Source organism: Danaus plexippus, chromosome 6, assembly GCF_018135715.1.
Source record: "Danaus plexippus chromosome 6, MEX_DaPlex, whole genome shotgun sequence".
Lineage (NCBI taxonomy): Eukaryota > Metazoa > Arthropoda > Insecta > Lepidoptera > Nymphalidae > Danaus > Danaus plexippus.
Genome location: NC_083540.1, coordinates 8,006,508 through 8,032,550, shown reverse-complemented (window position 1 = coordinate 8,032,550; position 26,043 = coordinate 8,006,508). Strand labels below are relative to the sequence as shown.

The 26,043-nt window shown below is 29.4% G+C and overlaps 1 protein-coding gene across 1 annotated transcript in view; it reads left to right on the top strand.

The window, feature by feature from the left end:
• The first annotated feature begins 4,677 nt into the window (after positions 1–4,677).
• LOC116779101 (uncharacterized) overlaps positions 4,678–26,043 on the top strand; it is a 90,567-nt gene continuing 69,201 nt past the window's right edge. The window contains exons 1-2 of the mRNA XM_032673269.2: positions 4,678–4,852; positions 11,934–12,127. Of these exons, the coding sequence (XP_032529160.1) occupies positions 12,063–12,127 (65 nt within the window). The 5' untranslated portion in view covers positions 4,678–4,852; positions 11,934–12,062. The remainder of the gene's footprint in view (positions 4,853–11,933; positions 12,128–26,043) is intronic.

The following is a 26,043-nucleotide window of genomic DNA, read 5'->3' as shown; positions in this document are numbered from 1 at the left end:
ACACGATCTGACTAATTAGATAATGAGATACAATTACAATGAGAAGGATTTAGTTGATATGTTACGTGTCGTGATAAAATTTAAAATGTTTTATTATTATTGACGAACATGAATTCCTTGTTTAGATTTATTTGCCAACGTTCAAACATAGGGATTCCAAGGATTATATTGTGAACAAGGAATTAAGTTAAGACTGCATAGTATTATTAAAAATATTCTGTAAATAGCTAACTAAGGACTAAACTAAATTGATGTGAAAAGCTTACACAGACATCGACAACCTTCACCTACTAGTTAAATATTCTTTTGTCATTGTGTGGGTTCTGTCGAATATAGTTTGAGGATTATAATGTGTAGGTTTGAAGAATCTGATTTGTATATAATTTAAAAAATTTGAGTCAATTTAAAATATAGTCCTTCCAATAAGAGATTTGTTGTAGATGATTTTGACGATTACGTTCTTTCGTCACTATGCAATTTAAATCATATCAACAATTCACATTTGTTTAAGTTTTAACGGATGTCTTTATAAAAAACAATAATCCTGCTATTATATGGATTCTACTGAAAAGAAATCGAAAAGTGGACTAAAGTTTGAGAATTTACAAAAACGTGAGTTCTTATTTGTAATTAAAGCATAGATTGAAAAAGTAGTAATATTACATATATTTAATTAGAAAAAAATATTTTTTTGTTTCAACGTATAGATATGTTAAGTTTCCTTGTTGCAATATAAAGCGAGAAGAAATGAAACCGAATAGATTATGTAGCAGAAAATGGATTTAGTTATTTAATTAAATAATCCTTACATGTATTTATTTCTAGTAAACATTTTAACCGTTCAGTTTGTAGCGAAACTGGCAAAGATTGATGACTTTTAAAATTACAGTAAGTTGTGTTACATTTTTTGTTATATATATATATATATATATATATATATAGCAATGTACTAATAAATAAAAATGAAGTATAAATTAAAAATTTAATTTATAATTTTTGTGTCTGTCAGTCTGTTTGTCTCGGCTAATCTCTAGAACGGCTAGACCAATAGTGATAGGAATTTGTCTATCGGGTGGTTAATGAGAATCTTAGGTTACTTTGTTACGACTTTAAAAGGGATGAAGTTCTCAATTCGAAAATATGTTTTTGACTCCCTTAATTAACAGCCAATAATAGAAATATGTATTTTTATCGTAAAAGCCATTCCACTGCAACGCGTGTCGAAAGGGTTTTAATAATTTATTCATTATTATTAATTTTGATTAAATTTTTTCGCGAACTTTTTAAATTATACAAGAGCGTCATAAAACTTGTTCTTTAAATGTAAAAACTTTGCAATCTATTTCCACATATTGTATTTCTGTGAAACATCACTCTACAGTGTGTAATTCTAACAGTTATAGCCTGCTCTATTGTTTTGCTCATTTCATTATCTGAAAGAGCAAGACCTAAATGACTGTTTTTAAATATTTCGTATTTTATGCTTATGATTTTTTTCTTTCTTTGTTGACTCTTAATTATTTAAAAATGTTTATTTCTATATTTTCTTAAACAGCAAGTTTTGTGTAAGACATGATATTACTAGTTATAATGACGGTAGCGTCAAGGACCCTGAATTTTGGATCTTGTACTCAGGTATAAATTTTTCATTGGGTCTTTATCGTAATTGAGGTCAAATATAATGATGGTTTTAGGCGGTTTTGCCATATACTTAAAATTGATGCAAGGTTTTCGGAACGTTTCACAGATATTTGAAGAAAAAGTTTTGGTTTCTCATTATAATATTCAAAATTATAGAATAAAAAACTACTCTAGACTTATTCTAAGTCTACGTGTTTGTTAATGCTTTTAGACTGGTAGTCTTCCAATTATATAAAAGAGATAGCACTACATAAATGGGTCTGTAGGCCAGTAGTCCAGCAAGCATACACCGAATAATTCTTAGCACTTTCACTGATCATTATATCCCACGCGTGCTTGAACACGCGAACGTATAGCTAAGATTTTAACACGGTACGAAAAAAAGTACTAATTTTTCCACATCGAGTTTTTAATTAACAAAATAATAATCCTAAACTGTGAAGCATCGTTTAAAATGACTTGTTTTAAGTAAGTGTTTATGACGTCGTTACGCGAAATGTGAAATCGTTAACTAGTTATGTGATAAGCGAAGTTGTTTTACAATTGTATTACATTCTCAAACATGTGTTATTTTTTGTGCTCATAATTACATTTCGTTTTATAAACAGAACTGAATTTTAATAGCGTTTTTTTGTTTTCAACAACATCGCTATTTTAGATTTAGAATACAAAGAAAATTTGTTGCAACTCACAGAAATGTATTAGTTATATAGATTAAATTAAAATATATATTAATGGTAACGATTCTTCTATTTGTAATGCGTCATCGTCTACTGTCTTTATAAGGGAGAACCGTTACTTCCCCGAAGGTGGACAGCACTAACTATTGGTTACGGACACGTTGTCAAATCACGACATATCGAGTGTTCTATGAAATACATATAAATATTTATTACGTAATAACATGTGCTGTGTTACATGTATATAAAATGCGAAATGTGTTTCTATGAAGAGTATTATGAAAACATAAGTTATCTTCGATTTCCTATGTTCAATTAACATCAATAAAAAGAGAGATTTTTAATTGAATTTTTATAAATGATTTTATTATATGAAATTTTCCAAATTGATCAAACCAAGATAATTTTTAAATTAAAACGGACATTACTGTAACTTATGTGCTGTTACCGGCATTTTATTATATTTCTGATTAAAAGAATGTATAAATGGTTATCAATTTCACTGCAGAACTGGATGGTTTGCGAGAAATGCAATTCAGACCTAATCTCCGGCATGCATGTTGTATGTGTAGCATGCAATTATCATGAAAGTGTGACGTCAAAGCAATGCAATTTTCAACGTCCATGAAAGAAATATAAAATATAATACTATAACATACTATAGTAAAAGTAGAAAAAAGTATCCAATAAAGGTACCGTAAAATATTTTTGGCAAATATTTTTATCAAATATCCAATTTAACATAGTGATAACTTTTTGTTCGGGCGCAATCTTAATCGTTTAGTTTTCAAAGAAACAAATTTATTTGGCATAAAAAAGCGAAAGTTAACATGGATCAAATGTTAATGTACTATGCAAGAACATCTGTAACGACATAAAATTTAGCATATATTTTTTGTGTAGTGGCATAACAAAAAATATAAACATATTGCGTGATTAAGCCGTAACTTCGATATCCACGAACGAAGCTGCGGGTTGCCGTTAGTATGAAATATGTGCACGTCATTAAATTCCGTTTGTTTAAAGATTTCTCTAAGATGCGTCTCTCTTTAGACTCTAGAGACAAAATATGTAGGTAACGATTGTGTTCTCCGCTTCGCCCTCCATACCTTAATACCAGTTATCTTATATACTTTATGGGCATCAACAAATATTTAATCAAACGTGCGGTTCGTAAACAATTATGAATTTTTTCTGTGTTCAAGTGTTAGTGAAAGTTTTGTTTCCATAAATTGAATACTAAAAGGTAATTGGTCGTTTTTGAAAATTCACCTAAAATTAATATTTTTGCATGCAAATAAAATTAATAACCAATAAGTTCTCAGACCTTCGCGAGTACTCATTTAAATGAACCTAATATTCTTCGGATTACCACCGTGGTAACGGTTGCTGCAAAGTAACCGAAACGTCGGGAGTATGTAATTTTTAATATAATAATATACGCAATCCGAAAAATATTAGTTTCATTTAAATAATTCATAACTATTTATATAATTATTATGATTTTGCTTCGTTAACTCGCTATCTGCAATAAATTCAATATCTATTAAAAAATATACATTTGAGTGCGTAAATGAAGATATTTCCATTAATATCTTTATTTTCTCTGTACCTGATGTAAAGATTCGAAGGTAGAGGTCAGTAATATTAATGTACTGCATCTGGTATAAGTTGACCACCCGGAATGAAGTGGGACCATTATATTTTTCAACATATTTTAATCACCCATAGGGCGGAAGATATCTGGACTTAAATGTAGCTAGCCTTACATCAAAAATAAATGCCTTTAGCCGACGCTTACTACATAAGTTGCACTTGTGCTGTGTTAAATTATTATTAACGGGTTAATTTACGCTTTTATCACTCACAGAAATCTAAAGTTTTACAGAAAGAAGTTATGTTTTATGTGAAAATATATTTTTCTATTTGATTTTTAGAATATCTGCTTGATGCTTGGAATTTTTCCTCTTGTTGTACTTATTTTAGACGAGCTTAACATAATTTTAATATCAAACATTAAACAAAAGTATGCAGAATAGAAAAGACGTTATCTTTATTAGCGAATATTGTAATCTTTACGGTTTTCAAAGACAATAATAGTTTTTATTTACTTCCGAAAGTACACGTATTTATGGACATATTTATACACTTCTGTAAGCTCTATATTAAATGCGCCTAATATGCTGATGAACAAAATAATACGACTATCATAAATGACGATAAATTTGCAATTAATAATAATATTGGAGAAGTTTTCATAGTTTGATTGAATGTTTATTCAAATTGTGTCGTTCATGTTAGGCAGTGGGCAATACATGATCTCGCGTTGCGGCAAAGTAGTGACGAACCCAGCGGCGCAAACACGCGCGTCTCTTTATTACGGCGGCAAACGCGATTATACACTTTAACGGTTGGAATTTAAATAACATAGTTGAGATAACTATAAGAAGTGCTAAATTAACTCGTGGCTTTCATATTCTTGGTGAAGTGAATTTATTTTTGGATTTTTTTTTTCTATATATTTTTTTGTGGTAAGCTTTTAATTACATTATTGAAATTACAATTTTTATATTATTTTTTTTTCTCTTTTTATTTTTTTCTTAGTTGTGATTTTTATTTTTTCCTTAGTTGTGATTGGACGGATTTCGTTATTTAAATTAACTTATTAATTAAGTAGAGTCAGTAAAATAAAATTTTAGTATGCAAAATTCAAACATAGTTTTATCTATTAATCTGAATAAAATAACAATATGAATGTAACTTAAAACAACTTTGATGGAAATTGGCAAAGCTAAAAGCCAAATCTGACTTTCCGCTAAAACTGCTAATATAAATAATTTCCTTTTAGATTTAAGAACTTACTTATATAAAATATTTACAGTTTTTTTTTTAATAAAACTTCGATGAACAAAACAAAGAAGGAACTATAAAATTCTCACCAATTTTAAGTATGTATATTATAGTATGTATAGTTTTGTTCAATAAAAACTTTTCATTGTTTGTCTCGCTATTAACCATGGAACTTTCTAAGCAATTACGCATCAAAAACAACTATAGGAAGTGATCGACTCTTCAGTGGAAGTACTTATATAAAGATTGTCTCGGCTCTGGTCTCCTTCCTTTGTTGATCTTATTTTTTGTGTGCAAAATGTTCTGTAAAATTCTTTTAATGATTGTAGTTTAAGATCCATCCAGTTGCAGTAATTAGAATCGTTATTAAGTAAACCTTCAAAACACACTGCGCTAATAGTTTTTGGACATAGATTTCTGATTTAATAAATTTTGGTGCTTTACAATATAATACTACGAGTATTTAAATAACAGAAAACCAATGAAAGGTTTGAAAACGATAAAATATTTTTTTAAACGATTGTACCTTTGTGTCGTCACTGATTCTTTAAATCTTGTTTTCTTATTGGGACGGTGAAAAACCTTCGAATTTCTCAGCTTAACTAAGAATATATATTATATTTAAGTGAAAGCTTCTAATAAGCAGTTAATGAAATGCAAATAGGTTGTTGTATTCCTCACACAGTTAACTTCTCAGTTAAACATAGCGACAGTGAAACTGGTATGGACCTTCAAAGATTTATATGGTTTGAGAAAATAAGAGGCTATATGACCTGGGTAGCTGTGAATCTACTGACATAATTGCTGTTATCATTAACCCTTTAAAAAATACGTCTAAATTCTCAAATTATACTTAAGTATAATAAAAAAAAGACCTAATATGATATGAAAAAAGCTTACATATATACATATATATATATATATATATATATATATATATATACATATACATAACGGAATAGTTTTTGAAGTTATTTCATTTCCTAACACTACATTCTCCACCAGAGCCTAAACACAAAACGTACTGTGATATTAAGAAATCAGAAATGCATCAGCTTCCTCAATAATATTTTATTGTAATGTTAAAAAGATTAAAGAAATGTTTTGTAACAAACACTACGTGTAGAGTCGTTGGCCTCTAATACTAGAATATCTTATAATTAATCGCATGGGTATAATTTACTTGATCTAAATTCATGTTTGCGTAAGAGATATAGAATATTACAAGTTATACATTCGCGTCTCACATGTGTCTGGATTATTTAATTATATTTTAATTAAAATAAACTATGAAAGTGTGAACGGTACCAATTATAATTAAAAGGTATTTTCTATTGTATAATAGAAAATATGTGAAGCAGTGAACGTAATGCATGTAAAAAAAAACACAACTTAAAATGTTATGTTAAAAATTTCCTCCATACAAATGAATAAATATCAAATTTAAATTATAATGTATGACTTATTGAAATTTATGTTTTATTTAATGCAATTAATATGAATAATATTGAAATAAATTCAATTAAAATAAATAAATATGTATAACTATCGTTAAATCACTCAAATGTATTATATATTGAAAACCGTTGGCTATTGAGCAACAGACACATACAGACTAACGTATAAAATGTTAGTGAGATTTGTAACCCGTGTTTGCTTAATAATTTGAAACATAGCACGTTAACATATCTCTGGTCTTTGAATGCAGCGTTCGGTCGAACAAAATAAGAAATAGATGATCTCATTTCAATTCTATATACATATATAAAACTAAGAAGTGAATTATTTTTAGACAGTTTAACACTCGGAAAAATTAACATATAGTTTGGAAAAGATGTAACTTTAAAATAACGGCGATTGAAATATATTTGTCAATATAAAATTATGTTTATCGAGATGAACGTAATCTGATTTATATGAATGGACTCGTACATGGATGTGAGTGGCGTAAGCGCTTCGAAAGTGACCTACAGGATTCCCTGTAACGTCTGCGTAATAACGTAAATTTTTATTAACTATGTTGTAACATCGTCAGTTGATTTGATAACATTTTGAAGGCTGTTTGGCAAACATAAAAATTAATTTGACTGTTTATTGCATCGTTATATGTAACGTTTTATATACTATAAACACTATTAGCCTTTTTCAGATTTGAAGTGCTTAGAAAGTGTTACACAGACAGCGCGATTAAAAGAAAAACAATATATAACCCAAATGCTTGTCTATAACATTTGGACCTTTTCAATTTTATGAATATTTGATTAATTCAAATTTTAAACTTCTTAATCCATATACGCACGTTCCAATTCCAAACAGGCCTCTGTAAATGGTAATGCGAACGGTACCCGCTTGTAGGGCGACGAACGAAATCGTTATTTGCGAGATGGCAGCGATTTGTTTGCCATCTGTAAACATTACTGAAGCCATCGAGTGTCGAAAGCATGATGATTTAATGGGGTAATAAGAACAATGATTTCTATTTATCGTATATTTTAGACGGATTAAAAAAAAAAAACGTGCGTAAAAATGACAATCCTGAAACAATATGTTTATAACCACACGAGTACTGTTATATTTTCAATTATAACTTTTAAAACTGATAACAATTTTCACACTTTAATGAAGCAAATAAACTCAGTGATTTTATAAAAAAAATATTTGCTAGACCAAAAAGTCAAGACAGGTTTTGTATTAATTGGCCACAGTAAAAAACAGACAGACGCTCAACTCGTAGACCAAATGGGCTTTTGGTTCAAGGAATATTAATGTTTATAAGCTGAAGGCCATACATCAACTTCGTTAAAGCGTCAAAAAACCACAAATTCCATTCGCAAGATATCTTGACCTTTACAGTAAACTGATGAGTCAAAGGCTCCGTTTTCCGTATTGAATAGTCACAAAAACTTAATTGGTCGTGACCGATCGTAGCTCCACTTTGAAAGTAAAAGTAACGACGGGGCAGTGTAAAGTATAGACTAATGACTATACAGGAGTTTAACGAATAACTTAATATGTTAATAGAACGAGATAATTGGTCACATTTTGTAGTTAAAATCAGCGGAGCATATGGATTTAACCTTATAAATTCTTTGCGTAATCGGTGACGAGCAGACCTCGTAACATCCCAAGCTGCATTAAAAATTTCAACCTTCCTTAATAATGTCGGCGAGCAAAATGTCCAATAATGTCCTCTATGTTTTATCAGACAGATGCTATTTTGCTATAAAATCCATCTCGTTGAAGACGCACTTGCAAGTGATGCAACGACGGCATGCCCAAAATGTTACCATCAGTTTTACAAACAATAGCTATTAGCTTATGGGTCAGGTTAACGTGGTCGTCGCTGATATTCCAATCATGGATTCAGGATGCGCGACTGCTTAGTGAATATTAATTGTGGCATACTAACTTGGCCTTTATTGATATACGCGCTTGCACGACTGTACTCGGAATTATGTATACAGGACATCGCGCACATAAATCCTATTATATTTGAAGTTCCGATGGTCATTGTCCCTACTTCATTTAATATACATATAGTCCAATATAATAATATATTAGAGTTCAAACACCTGTAATAAATTTAGTAAAGAAAATATTGTCTCTCGACATTTGGTCCAATTGGCTTGTATGGAACCGTTAATAAAAAGTTAATTTTATGACATAGTTCTGCTGACGGCTTACGTTTTTATGTTTTTCCTTTTCTTTTTTGGAAATGTAACACCATAACTTAAACAGGTGCTCTGGACACAGTGACTTAGTCAGGCTTTCTATTACGAAATCGTTACTCACCGTATTGCGTGATTTCTCTTAAGCATAAACGCAAGTTTGGTAATTGTTGTGCAAAATATTGAAAATTGCAACGTTCCAAAAAGTTTAAGGCGTGTTAATAGCGAGAAAATACCTGAGCCTTCTCCATCTCGAATTCGCGTTCAATTAACCGACCGACATTGGATGTGAGCCAAAATAGCAGCTCAAAGAAATATAATTAAATTTTTATAATAAAATTAAATCACGTCATCAAAAAGCCATCCTTAAACAGTTATTAGTGAGCTTAAGAACAATTTTTTTTCATATTTTTTTGTCATTTAGCAATATCTTGTTTAAGTTATTAAGATAATTGTCTTCCATCGCATTCTTATCTTTACTAGTTATTGCTTAATCACTTCTAATGTCAGCTATTGTAATCTTTATATTTCTTTAATAAACATATGGATATACTTATATCTTTCAAACTAATACCAACTTCCTGGTTTTTATCGCTATTGAATATAACACGATAGGTTTCCGTGACAGTGCGTTGTTGTTAAGAATTATATCGATTAATTGTTGGTTAAACGCCGATTTTTTAAAAGCAACATAGCGGATGATATTAAAGAGGTTTTATTTGTTCCTCACATATTTCACATAAAATTCCATTGGCAACAATACCACACATAGAGCGAGATCTTTTTATCATAAAACACGATTTATATACATATACAATTCTTTTGTTCATGGATACGTCAGTGACACTTCAAAAAGGGAAACTCTTGAACGAATTTTCTGAACACTTTCATCATGTGGAAATATTTTATGTCTCTATCAAAGGTTACCCAATTAATATTTCTTTTCTAAGATTAGATGTCATTTATCAATTATCACCTAACTTCAAGAGAGAGATAACAAAACTTAGTATCTAGTGTTTAAAATTGCTTGTTAGTTTTCTTAGACAATATTATCTTTTATTTAAATTTAATTCTAATTAATATATAAAACACCAGAATACTCAGGAATAAACATGTCCACTGCTAGTGTGGAAGGACTTCTTAAGACGCTTCCTTAAAATTCAAAAGTCTTGTGAAAGGAAATGAGTGTTTTTTTTTATTTAACATAATACGGCCAAACTTTGTCTACGGGTTACGGTCTAGTAACTCATTAATTATCAAGAAGTATTCATTAAGTAATTTTGAATTTTTTTATGTATCAATTATCATTAAGTTTATACTTGAATGATCAAGGCAACCGGAATATTCCTTAGCACAACCAATTAAAATATATTAAGTAAATCTTTTATTACGTTAAAAATTAATTTAATTTAAAAACAATAATTTAGTGCCAAGTCATCACTCATAAAGATTTCTTTTCATATATTAATTAGGTGTGATGGAATGTGATGATCAAAAAACAATGCAAGTAAGTATTCTAATTAAAACTTGCATTGTTAATTACTTGTACACGACGCTCTACAAGCATATTTTATCGGAGAAACGTGGGTTGAAATGCAATAACATCTTATTTAATATATATTTATAAATCCTTTTTACAAATTAAATGAAAGCATTTGAGTAAATGTTTTGTTTTAAGTTACTATTCAAAAGCTCCGCCTAAATGAAAGATTATATGATGCATATTCTAATGAAGCGATCGAATAATATTATCTTATTGTAAGATTTTGTCAGTCGTGGTGGCCTGGAGATTAATTGCCCGCCTCTCATACGTGAGGGCGCGGGTTCGAAACCTGGCAAGTAGCAATGTAATCTATTCCGAATCATATGTACTTTCTAAGAATATTTCGGCATCACTGGCAGACAGTGAAGGAAAACATCGTGTGGAAACTTAGATTTATAATTTCAAATTATAAGTTTGAAATCGCTAATCCGCCTTGAGCAAGTATAGTAATTGATGATTTAACCTTCTCCATGTGAGAAAAGGCCTTTGCTCAGCAGTGGTCTACGATAGGCTGATGATGATGATGATGATGAACATTTTATCTGATGATTCCACATCTTCACATTGTTATAACTTTATAAAAATCATTTTTCTCACAAAATTTTCATACGTACATATTCAAACTGCATCTTGAATGTAAATATATTTACTATGGTATAATTTTTCACAAACAATTACTTTGTTTAAAATGAAATGTATAATCTACTTAATGAATTTGAGTGATCAAAAAAATTTTACTAAAGAATAAATTTATATAATTATTTATATTTAAATCTCTAAAAGACGTGTTTTACATTCTAGTTTATTAATAACATATCGTAAAGAATAAGAACAAACATATTATATTAAAAGTAATTAACAGACCTATAACCATTAATAGGCCTCTTTCCTAGATTGCATCAAACTGCAGCTGGAATTTATTCGTAATTAATTATTTTCAGTACCGGAATATCTCGTAAATCTACACGTTATTCGGTCAGTGGGTCGTTGAACTGGTTAGCTTACTATCGTTAGACAATAATTGACAGGTACCCATGACAGTTTTTGCCTTCCTTACGCGTGGGAAACTGTGTGTACTCGATCGTAAGAAGGGAAATGTGAATAGCTTCAGACCCAATTTAATCAACGCAAAATAATCCTTATAATTAAAATTATACAGCAATTTCTCAATTACAATTTCTGTATTTACATCTCTTTCTTATGTCATGTAAATTTAATCATTATGTTTTTAAGATGTTGTACAGCACTGGAGGAAAAATATCAATAAAGTGTAAGTGTAAGTGTAATTCCAATTTTCGGAAAACTTATGTTAAAAAATCATCAGAAACAAGAGTGTTTCAGAATCATTATAATTAATATCATAACTTGTGATTAAATTATTTTTTTCAAGACGTCCTCACACAGATTTCCTTTTTATTCTTATCAAGAAATATCTTCATATTTTATAACACATGATTTAATTAGAACATCTTTTGTGTTTCAATTCTATATTATATTTTGAATTATAAATCTCGCGTTAGTTGTAAATTTAATAATTTCTTTTTGTTTCAGATCAGTCATATTCGTGCGAAGTGTAGTGATTACAATGAAAACGGGTTAGCGAAAAAATTATAAGATTTATATATATAGTGTAAATGACTGTGGTGTGAATTTTGAGTGTCTGTTCATAACTGCTTCAAGATGATGACACTATATAGAACCATCAAAGGTACGAGCACTTCTAAGAGGAAACGTCGAGAAAGGAGGTAAGATATTATTTTCAATTGTAATCCTAATACTGTTTGGTTCAGAATTTATTTGACCGAATTGTCTAGACTATATCTAGACGAACATGATCTAATTCCTTTGTAAATCAGTTAAATGCTTTCAAGTTTCAACTTAGTCATTCTACATCCCGTTTATCTAGATACTAGGAGCTATAAATTTGTAGGAACTTTCGTAACTTTGTGTAAATGGATTTAACTAAACCAGTCCAAGAATGTTTTGGTACTGATAGCGCGTTACCATTATGTATCTCACAAGTTGATTTGTACAATTTATTTGTTTTAGGTCAACCGTTTGAAGTTGACAAAACGCATATATTTTAAATTAATACAAAGCATAGGAATACTTCTTAGGTAAATTTCACATACTCAATAACAATCATTGAATTCATACCCTTTTCCTTAATCTTAATGCATTTATCATTCTCAATAATACCAGAAATGGTTCTGCTCGCTAGCGCCACTACGAGAAAGTGTTAGTATAAGAAACTACGACGTAAGGTTACGTTTCGAATACTACAAACCTAGGTCGATTGTACATTAGTTACTTAATGCTTTTATAGATGGCGCTGCCGCGGAATAAAATTAAAAGTTTCATTTCTAGAATTCCTTGTATTGTTTTTATATATAAAATAATAATGTTCGCTTGTTTATCTTACATATAATAATTATAACAATGTTATCTAACATCGTAGGTCATTAAAACAGACTACGTCTAAAAAATACGAGCTATAAACGAAATATTTTTTCGAGAAGAAGAAATAATTATAGATTAAAAAATTGTACAACGTTGTTACATATTACGAGCTGATAAATCTTTCGTGGTTTACCATTATAATAAAAACATAATAGAGTAGGTAATTAATTGTATGTGTTATGTATTTATGTTGACGTCTTACTTTTTATCTATCAACTGCTAGATGGTAATTGTCTTGTCCAGTTTTTGTAACGATCTATGGAAACTTCATTATTAGATGTAGCGGATAAACATTTGTTCTTTTTATCGTATAATTACATTTAGACGTTGTTATTATTAGAAGAGAATGTTTTTTTTTGCACCGCACTAAGAGAATTGAGTTGTATTTTAAATCGTTGTTTTAGTTCCACTTGTATCCCAATTAGATCTTTCTAACGATGACAAGGAGAGAATATTTTAAAAATAGTACCGAATTAGTATTATTTTAGCGTTATATAACAAAAGTGTCGGATACTGAGGAATAGTCTTTTTTTACTGATCAACCAACACAAAGATGCCAACAGTATGTTACTTTTACCTTCCCCCCAAATAACAAAACAATAAGACAATTTTTTTTTGACTTTTCACTCACACAATCACTATAAGTTAACTTAAAGGTAAACTTATTGTTTTTTTTGTGTAATTAAAAAAACTTTATTATTATTATTATATCTAAATAAAAGATCAGTATAACATTTATTAAAATATATTTCTATAAAATTGCGATTTGCAAGCATGACTACATCGTCAAATTGCATTCGTGGTTTGTAGCCAGTCGGTTAGGAAGTGACTACTGGCTGGGAATGGTGCTGTCTTAGAAGATCCAGAGAAAATTACAACAGAAGCTCTCTATGGAATGAAAAAAACATATAAAATTATTTACAGCAAATTTTATTATGTAACGAATTAATATTAATTCCTGTGGGGATGTTGACGTCTCGTTAAATATAAAATGAAATTCTCAAAGGAAATGAATGACATTAAGATTTACGAGACAACGGTATTCGGTGTTTGTTAATTCCTTATATTCAATGATCGGCTCAAAGGAGTCGAATTATATGTACTGTCAAAATATATTAAGAATAATGTAGCTGGAGAATTCAAGGTGCGATGAGTAACCATTTTAAATATTATTTTTAATAAACGACTAAATATTTTGCTTTCAGAGCTTCTAAATATGATTCCATAGCTTCGCTAACCACGACATTGATTTAGTTAGACAAGTGTATAGAATTGAAAATAGTTATTTCCTCTTCAATTTGGATGTAATACGATTTTTCAACAGGTTTTACACTGTTGATAATTAGCTCTCTAATGAGATCTAAGGCTTTCGTTAGTTTAATTAATTTAAATGAAACTAATATTTTTCGGATATACTACGCGTGCTTTATTTTTCTTTTTTTGTTGAAACGACATACACCCGACGTTTCGGTTACTTTGCAGCAACAATGATCACGGGCAGACGAGATGTGAATGTCTGTCAGTTGGTCCTGTTATTTGTCGTGGTAAGTGGTAACAGAAATATGGAAAACATATCGAAACCAAAAGGTGGTTAAACAGCATTATATTTTTTTCTTTTAAATTAAAAAATATTTCCTACTCACAATAAACATCGAAATATCAACTTGTTTAGATTTATTTTGATAAACTATAAAACACTATTATGATAAAGAGATCGACGTCGATAGTTACTCATATTTTTTTAATTGTTTATTTAAACCACAAAGCGTCTCATTTGTAAGCATATTTTTTAGTTTTTATTGACTTAAACAAATATTGATGCCAAAATCCCGGGGTTCATTAAACGTGATCCCGATATTTTTTTGGACTAAAACATACCCAGGATCCCGGATCGAATTCTCGAGAAACTACACAAATTGGTTAGTTTGTATTTTAATATTATACCGACGTGTCGATTAATATGCAGTTAATAGGTAATCTTAACTTATGTTTCACAATCATATATCGGCCTAGTGCAGGTTAGTTAAATCTGAAGATATATATTTTAAAGTTCAATTATAGCCATTATTCTTTTTAAATTTGTAAGTTCTTGACATTTAGTTATTAGTATAAATAAGGTTAAATTAATAAATTACGACTATTCACGTCTTTGGAGACGAGTTTGTTAAAGATGCCTGATAATATGGGTTTTATTTTGTTCAAATAAATGATGACATCATTTCGAGTCTAGTGAAGGTATTCTGAAACGAAATATTAATGTCAAACGTAATGGCATTGTACAGACTTAATGTTACCCGGGATTTTACACTCGCGTACGAGTCGCGAGACGAGGCACCAGCCGAAGCACAAGGTGACGGTTTATATAGTCGCTGGAGAGTGTAAATTATAAACGATTCTAGTCTCAATGCGCTCGTAATAAGATTGGTAATTTACACTTTCGAGCGACTATTTAAACTGTCACTTTGTGCTCTAGTTCGTGCCTCGTCTCGCGACTCGTACGCGAGTGTAAATCCCGGGTGAGTCTATTTAGTATTATTGATAAAGATTTATTCTCTAATCCTCGTACTTCATGTTTGATAAAAAGCGAGGAATGTATGAACATTCACCAGATGGATTTGTACATAATAACGTGCAATTGGTTACTAATTCAATTGTGGTAGATTGCTGACAAAGCGTTCAGTGTTATCTAATTTTGTGTTCAGCCTAACTTCCATATAGTTTTTAGCATTGCCCATAAATTACGACTAAACGCTCCCACGCTAGTGTGTCGTATTAAAAAATAAATATTAAAAAAAAAAACAAGTGACAATAATTACGGCCATACAATCCAGAATTTCATTAAATCACTGATTCAAATATTTCCGCGTGCAGAATCCTTAAACGCATTAAAAAGTCATGTGGTCGCTACTGCAACATAAATTCTCACTTACCAGTCATTATCTCAATTGCATTGTTAGCTTATCTATTTGATAAGGGCGTACCAATTAAAAATTTGTTCTAGTTATAAATAAAAGGGCAACAAGCGCGTTTCGGTGTAGAACTGATGAGCCCAGGAATATATATTTGCTTTTTGAACGCTGATTGCATATAAAAATGTTCTGTAGAGTGGTGAGCTTCATTTATCCCCTTTTATTCTTTATTTGTTAAAAAGCATTCCATGTTAATTGCAATTGCAACACTAATTAAGGAGTTATTTTGTTAGGTTGTGTTTGTGTTAAAATTTTAGTGACGTTTCTGTTGAGGTTTATGAACCTTTAATTATTTGTAACTGTTTGTCTTATTATTGCATGTTCTTCATTTTAAGAGTCGGTATATTTAGTTTTTGGTTCATTATTAATATTATACTACATTTTTGTGGCTTTTGCGATTTTCTATTAGTTTTTAAACATAATTTAGAGAGACCGAAAAATAGTTAGTTGAAAATAATCGCTTAAACTTTATAATTTATTGTGTTTAAAGGTCAACCGTTACTGTCTTCAAATAAGTGTAAAAGTATTTTTTTTTTCAATAAAAACAAATAATTCATATATTATTTTAAATTTAATTGTGTATCCACAAATTTTGTTGTTCATTTATATAACATAGGTTTAAATATATTGGAGATAAGTGAATTGATTTTTATGATTCAGCTCAAATATACTTCATTATAACAAATCTCTAGCAATTGTGCGATTAGATTAAAAAAACATCATAATTGAACAATAAAAAAATCACGTGGTTCTTCATTAAATACAGTGGTGAATACAAGGAAATAGAAAACGTAAAAAAATTAGACATATTACACAAAAAAACACTACTGTTTCAGATAACTCCCAATCAAAATTAATCTCTTCAAACTTAACGTTTGTTTTAATATGACGGCTCCGTCGAGATGGCTTACGATTTTAATTTTTTAAGCCAGCATAACATTCCGAATTAAAGCCGAACTACACATGCTCATATTGAGCTGTCTGCATTTTTAATAATAATTTCTTTTGTGGCGTTTCAATCGAAAATAAACTTACCTTATCTTTAAAGATATTAATATGTATAAAAAATCTAAATATATACATTTTGCTTAGAGCAGATAACGTTATTTATCTTTCATAATTCAGTTAGTAAACAAATGATAATATATAGGAAGGCACATAGTTAGTTTTGATCGTGTGTACTAGCCTTAAGTACATTTGATTGTTTTAAATTTCTTATTTCATATTTTGTTTAATTTGATGTTAATAATTGAGTGTAACATGCATTATTTAAGCTCAAGTCTTATTTCGGTTTTAATATAAAATTATTTTGTGATAACGAAATAAAGATTTATGCTAGTATAATATCATCTTAAGTAATATTTAAGAGTCTTTGTAGTCTCATGAGCTCATATAGATAAATCTCATTAAAAAAAATTGGTATGATGAATATCACGAGTGAAGTAATGTATAAAAGTCAGTTATTAACTAAAAAAGCAATAGTTACATACTTACGGTATCTATGTAATAGTTAAGAACAGGTTGGAAAAAACGTTAAATTCTCGGTAGCGAATCGCTGCGATGGTTTCTTAAAGGAGTGTTATGAAATGTAACACAAATTGTATTTGTACGGGATAGAGTAATATGTATTTTAAGTCATGTGATTAGAGCCCAGTTTCCATTGTATACCATTTTTCACACGAAACACAATAAATAAAGTGCAAATGCGCATCAAAATGTTTACATTGCTCTCTACTTTCGAAGCTTATCTTTAAATCGGTTGTAAAAAATGTTACAGTATGTTTGTTTGCGTGTAATGGTTTACGACTGATCTCGTAAAGGGCTCGTAAAAGAACAGCCTTAACATTCGCTCATTGTACTGCTTATTTCAGAACTTGTCCAATAAATATTCCTAATGCTTTCAATTTTATGAAACTATGAATATTAAGGTTTTTTTTTTATTAGCCTTCAGCCTACTGGAGTAATAAGACTAATGGACTGATGACAGATAATATAGTATATAGGTAAACATTTTATTAATAACAAAAGCCTTTACCATTTTTTTGCATTATTTATTATTAACATATTGTAAAGTAGTAGATAGTGATAGATGACAAAATGATGATGAATGGCTAATGTCAATGTTAATAACAATTTTTTTTTATAATACAGAATAGTTTGTTTAAATTATCAGCTGGATGTGATTCTAAAATCAATGAAAATAATAAAATTCATACATACCTAATTATTTTTCATCGATATTTTAATGGACTGTTAATTTTTTTATATCATCTTATATCGTTGTATCGTGTCAAAATTAAGGACAAGAATTCTGTGACATAGTTCTACGTCGTTTTGTATGTAATGTCATCGACTCTCCGTTCTCTCCGAGGACAACGATTTTATTGTTTTTTTAAACCATACAAAATAAGTAATAGTTTCTGTTTCGAACTTATGCATATTTTGTTTGATGCAATCAAAAAACTTTAATGAGATTTTTGTGATAAACGTCTGTAATATATACATACTAACACACATATACATTACAAACAATAAATAACTATGATTCTCTTAAATTGTTGTTTCATAAAATTGCTTTTATTGTAACTTAATATGTTCTAATATTCGAGGTGTAACCTTAATTGTTTTCGTTTTAAGCTCTGATTGACTCATTGTAATATATATTAATTTATCAATAACAGATTAACTTTTTCCATCTTATTGCAATGGAGGAAGGTTCATATTTCTTAATACAATTGAGTCAATGATCGTGACTTAGCATTTCATTTATCGCATGGGGCGTTTTAAAGTCGTTTCGTAACAAGTACACCCCACGGTTTGTGAGTGACATTCATTAATTTGAATTAGGCCTTCTTAAAATCTCTGTATTCAACAAGTTTAAGCATTTTTTTTAATTTTTTTTTTATATATTATGTAACTAGGTAAATATTTTTATGTTATGTTATTTTTGGTATGACAAATATGAAAAATTGTTTCTTTGTGTATTCGTTACTGATGTAAGTATAAAGCAATGAATATGTAAAAGTCGTATTAGCAAAATCTAAATCATCGGTAGTATTAAAAGTGCTGAAAAAAATTAAGTTGGAACAATGTTTCCTGTAAAATACCTATCGATGGTTCATCATACACCTACATTGAAAACAAATATATATCAGAAATTTTCTCAAGAGCTGACATATTAGAAGAGATAAATAATAATCAAACAACAAAAACTTCTTTGAATTTGATAAAGAACAAACACAATAGTAGAGAACGAAACATTCACATACAATTTACTGGTAAGGTCGAAAGCTGAAGGTTCTATGGTGTTAAATCCCGGTAAAGCGATTCCCCGGTTAGCATTACACTCGCATTATTGTGTCTTAGCTGACAGGAATGCCAGACTAAAGAATGGACGAGCATGTTATTGCCTACCCTTGCCATATTCTTGTGTAGAATGTTATAACGTACTATAATCCTTACTTATCTAATAAGATTATTTAAACTCTTAGATATAATCTAACTTTGACATTGTCCGAAGTATTTCAAAAACTTTAGTAGCTGTATATAGAAAATCTAATTGTAGGCTTTTATATATTACGAGCGCTCAGACTCTACTTCTTAGTAATTTTATCAGAGTAGGTACAAAAAAATATATCGTTGTATTTTTTTTTCAAACTAACTTTTCAAAATTATGTACGTTTTTTATCAAGAATAATTCTGTGAAAAGCGGTTAGTGAATATAGAATATCAAGTTAATATTGTATCCAATATAGTAATAACTTAGGGCGGCGCTTTTGTAAATAAATCCACTTTGTTTATTGAGAGACTTACAACAGTCCACAACTCACCTGACAGATTGTACATACAATGAACACATCTTGTAATTGTAAACTACCTCGGTGGTCCCGAATTGACGTAATAATAGGACTATGGAGAAATTCACCGCCTCGACCTATGAATAGTATAATGAGAAAATACGAGTTCTTCACGTTTTCATACTTCAGTATTAAATGACTTTTTTTTTTGTAAAATATCATGAATTTGAGGAGTACGTAGGGATGTATGTAAAATTCAAATTGCGTTTTACGCGAGAATAAAACAAAAAATATACTTATGTTTATTCATTTAGAAATACTATAAGCGGACGAGCCTGTGAAAAGTAGCTTGTATTGTACTTCAAAACGTTACATCCTTTAGTCACTACGTCAAAAGTTATAGTTCAACTTAAAATACATTAATAAGGCTTTTATTGTCTACAATATTATATTCCAATTTATAAAATGGTTTTCGAGATTCTTTATGAAGTAATTCTCACGAAAGCTTTGTACGTTGTCCTCATTATGCCTGTTGTCTCCAATAACATCGGTGCTTAGTCTTATTTCTCTTTGGCTTGTAAATATGTAGTTAAAAATATTGCTAGGAGTTATTTGTTTTAAAGTTGGATTCATTGTCCATCAGTTTATATGAATAGTTATGCTGGGAAACTTGACAACGCAATGCGATGCGCGTGCGCATTGTACTAGCCGCTTATTGAATTGCCCGCTACGGTGGACGCTTTCAGAGCTAAGGTTTAGTTCTCGATCTACTTTATAGAAAATGTTATAAACCGATAATTCAATAATAATAATAAAAAATGTAAATAGAAACAGAAATTACTAGTAACCATATTTATATTTGTCCAAGTGTAGTACATCAAGAAAACTACAGTAAGGACATGCACATCTTCAAGTATAGCGTAAATAGCTCATGATACATTCGAACTATTCCTGAAACTTTTATATTTCAGAATAATTCATTAACAGTAATTGCGAACAGGAGATGACTTAGTTGACGTATTTTAGGAATGTTATCCCATAAGAGTCCCTAAAAGAAGATCAATTTTCGTGTGAAAATAATGTAAGTTGTAGGTATGTGTAATGACGTATTTAAAAAAAATTATGAAGGTTCCCATTTTATGTAATAAAAATATAAATTTACTCTAAATAAGAAATTGATTAATCTGATTGAAAACATGTTTTAATTTTTCAGCCCCTATAAAACAACAACAAAAATAAAAACAAACAACGACAGTTTTTTCTATTAAAATAAGAATATTTATTGTAATAGTAAATTAGATTATTTTAATTAATCGAAATATTTGCGTTATAAATATTGAATAAAATACAGTTGAGCAGGAAATTTTCTTCGTTGCAGAGTCATCTTCACAATGCTGATCTATGTAGGGTGCGGTTCGTGTTAACACAGTCTAGTGTAATGCTTCTGTGACATTTATGATATAAGGAAATTATTCGTAGTAAATTATTACCGGTGAAATATAACAAATAATTAAAGTTAACCCGGTCATACAATTACTACAAATACTAATTTCATATTCAAATCTAACATGATTTTCTTAAGAAATATTTTGTGTCTATGAAAGCTAAAATTTATTTATAAGCACGGAGGAGATAGCAAAGGATGATGTTGTAGTCGAGAATTCAACAATTTTATCGAATAATTCACATCTTATTTATACAGTGTTGGACACGAAATACCAAATGTCCAATTCAAAAAATAATTATCGCGTCATCATAACAAAACATTCAGGCGTTGTTTCACAAAGCTTAAACCGATACATTACTAGCTTGTACTTCGACACCTTTGTACATATGTAATATGAAATAGAAACATTTAAATCTAGATCTAAATAGCTCGTAACAGAGTGTATTTTTGTATGTTACGTATATAACAAATATCCCTAAATGTATCACAAGCAGCTACCATACATCACGACCTACGGAGACAATGGATAGTCCATAAATATGATACGTCATCATACAGTGGGGCGTCCGCATCCCCGATGCTTGATACCCTTTTATAATCCAATAAATAACCTGTAATATTTATGTGTTAAAATATGTAATAAAAGGCCATGTAAATATGCCTCCGTATTAGCTTGAATACATTAAAATATATAGAATATACAGCAATAATTATTATATAAATAAAAATTCCATGAAATAATAACTCATCTCGATACGTCTTAAATCTTTTCCACTTGAAGTTCGGTGTGAGATAAATCAATGAATGGAACGGACGTTGTTTTGAGTGAATTAAGAGCAACTTATTTATAATGTAAAGCCGTCGGTGATAAATATTCAAGTACCGCAATCTCGTTATTGCATCACTGGGTGCCGGATACGGAGGGAATATTCTGGAATTAATTTTCTTATATACAAAAGAACAATAAGTTTAATAGCTTAATTTAATAGATATCGTGAAGTATGCATATATTGTTAGGTATATTCCTATTTAATTCACGTGGAATAGTTATAGAAGCATAAGATATTTATTACATAATGTTATGGCCGTTATTAACTTTGTAGAGTTCGTTTGTATTTAAATCGTGTTACACTTAAAATTTATATAAAAAAGTTACCTCGTATTTTTCTTCTATAATATACATCCGACAGCATTACCCTTATACAGCCCGTGCAAGGCTTTACGTGTTAGATATTTTCTTGAACAATCTCCTTAAAGGGAAAATCACATTTAGGTTGAGTGGTAGTTAACGAAGTGAGAACTGCTCGTAACGAAATAAAAATAAACTAAGTATAAATCAATTATTGAAGTTTCTTATCACAAAATATTAATCTATATTTTGGGAATCAAAGTGGAAAAACAATTTTCCATTGAGCATGAAATTTCAATTTACCATTTATCATTACAAATATAATTATAAATTTTTATTCATGGAAATGAGCAAAGAAAAATTTTATTTTGAAAATAAATAGCAAAAATGTGGAATTGTTTTACTATTCTTTAATAATAAAATATTTTTATATTCGGAAACTTTGGAATACGGGAAACTGCAAAAATAAAAAATAAAAAACATTGACTTATTTTATTATGAATATTACGACAAAATAGTCTAGAAGGAATTATGCAATAATTAAATTGCACATAATTATATCGACTTTCAAATATTTCAATATTAATGGAACCTCATTCTCAAGTTGTTTTGCAGTTTATTTGCATATGTAACGATTACATAACTAATGGATTTAAAAAGTTTTAAATAAAAATATCATTCAAATGTTAATAATTAATATTTATACGCTTTTACATTTTCGTACTTTCCAGAATAGGTGTTTTGTTTCGGGTGCCATCGTCCGTCCTCGACATTGTTCCCATATTTAAAGTATTCGACCAATAAAAGCTATAAAATGTTTTTAAAATATTTCGTATATAAAAAAAAACTTAATTAAAAAAAATAGAGTTAATTCATATTATGTTATATTTAGTCAATCATACTTGACTGATTTAAATTTTTTAATATTTTTTTATACTTTCAATAGTCATAAAGAACAGCTTCAAATATCTAATGATTCGCTTTTCACTGGAGTCGGTTCCTTAACCAGGAACAGTTCGCGAATACGTATTTGTATATTGGATCATTTATCACTGCGGGAGGTATGACACAATTGTTTGACCGACATCACTTGCGGGTTACCTTACAACCTCCGCCATATACAGCTATTATGCCCTTGAAGTATTGTTAGTACTGTACTAGAATTAATATATTCGGACCAAACAATTCTAATAACGAAATTCAGTTTATACTTAATTATAAGATTTTTTAAAAAAAACTTTCGATATCTGTATTCGATAAATAGCACAGTTAATCCTTCTACTTATTCGGTGTAACGGGAAGCTGAAGTAATATAGCAATCGACTTACGGTGTAACTTGTAACCAAATACCATAGCCATATAGATTAAACAAATTCAAAATGTTACAAATATAATTTTGATGTTGTGAAAAACGAAAATCGCCTCTATCTCAAAACTATAAAGTCGAATGAAACTGTAAGTTTCAATATTGTCAAGAATTACAAAAATACGCCTCCCACGTTTTGCCGCCAAAAAGAGTTATTTGTCTCGAACAATGAACCGTTAAGCATACAATGATATCCTGTTTTGCGAAACTTATTACCACAGGGAGCGTGGATGATTTTTTTTATGTTTTTATTGCGCATAGATAAGGCTTTTATAAAGAAATAAACTTTTTATTTCGGCGTCAAAACCATCATCCATTTAAAAATTTGTATACAGCAAGACCTGACCTGGTTAAAGTCATTATTCGAATGAGTGTAAATTTAATATACAATGCACAAAAAAATCTAGTAGTTTTGTGCTTAAGGCGAGGTGGCTATAATACAGTGTGCAATGTTTAGACTAATTGTAAAACTCGAGCAAAAAAATTATTACATTAAAGCTGAAGAATATTTTTTTGTGAAATTTATAGAGTTTTGTTTTGGCTCAAAGGTATAAAGTATGGAATTATGATATATTTTTCATATAAAAGGGTTTATTTGATAAACAGGATCAACAGCTTAATAATTTGTTTGTACTAAATCATCTCTTGACATATATAAATATTTATTATATTTAATAAATTAATAATTAAACGAGATTTCTTTTCGGCTCACTTTCGCATTTCTGCGAACTTGTTCTTAATTTGTCGATACAATTCAGGGTTGTCGAAATCGCGTTTTATTTATATATATTTCTTTACTAACTACAAAAGATGCTTTTCATCGATTCACGTTTCCATGACAAAACTATCGTCTTTATATTTTCACACAATCATTTAAAATAAAGACAACTTCATTAAAGAAATGTTTCAGTTTAAGGATAAACTTGTTTAAGACTAAGGATTAATGCATTCCGCCTTAAAGAAACATTTTTTGTAATTTACATACATTGTGTCTTACATCAAACCCTTTGAGTGTACAAGGAAGGTTATTATAGAGTGCAGGGTGCACATAGGTACATATACATTTCCAAGTACATATCCTACTTTCTGGTACAAAAAAAAAACTGACAAATTTTTAGTTACGACCTGAAGTCTGAGAATTAAATATGAATTTTAAATAAACAGTCCCCGGAAGTATTAAAGATTTATTTGCTATCTAATCTTTTGATTTATTTTCATTATTACTTGATTTATTTACATTACTACTAACTTGAATAGAATATTCAGAGATGTAATCGACATATTATGTGAAATTGAGCAATTTTTCCGGATTAATTGATATATTTTCTATATATTAAAATTGTTACGATATAACAATTCAGAATAAAGGACAGCAATTATAAAAACGTACTTGTAAATCATTGTTATCAGCCAGTCGAGATTTTAATTACGAAATATCGATACCGAGCGGCCGAGGCTGGATATAATTCGATAACAAATCGATGAATAATTCGAGTAATCGTATTCGGTATGGACACAACTAAAGTAATAGGTTTTTTAATATTCCGAACCGTTGTAATACATCAACGGCCGCAGTCAGCGGATTTAATAAATTGCCGATATTTGAATGTATTTAACTTTATGTGCGTGCTTTGACCTAAACGCAATTAAAATGTTTGCATATCAATTTGAAATGTATCAATGGCTGGGACGTGTTTTGTTTATTTATTGTATCTGTCTGTATGTTATTTAAATAAAAATATCATTATATATTTGTCCCATACATCTTCATGCTACCACTGTTTTCAAGTAATAATATTAAATTAATATTACTTTATGTAGTTTTGTTTTATACTATTATATTATCTCAAAAGTAATCTACGCCATCTCACGTCCTTTGTAGGACACAATGATGTCACTTGGAGGAAAACATTATCTAAGAAATGGTCATTGACCCCTGACGGCCACTCAGGGATAGTTTTGTAAGTGTAAGCCACGATTAAGCTCTTACTTAAAATCCCAATTTGTATTAAAATAAAAATATTATACATATATTGATGAAGTAAAAAAATATACACTAAATTCCTATAAATCTGTAAAAAATTTATATACGTTTGTAAATCAGTAGAAATGTGTATGAAATAACTTATACGTTTTAAAACATATGTATAATTATGTATCTATAATCTATATAATTGGTATATCTATCATAAATAAATATTTTTGTTTTGAAATATAAGTCGAATGCTTTTTTTTAAATAATCGTTAAAAGTGCCAAAATATTCATCCGACTCTGTAACATTTAATTAATATATAAAACCTCTTTTCCGATGTTCATAAATATAGTGTCATGTATGAAGTCATCGGTGAGAATGAATTAGTTTTCCCCGCTGTGAGGTCCGCGGTAACACTCTGTACGAATTTGTTTCAAATGTAGGAATATCTCAGGAACTCTTACAAAACATTTTTGATGTCATAATTTTTGGATTATAATAATTATTGTATAATAAAAAT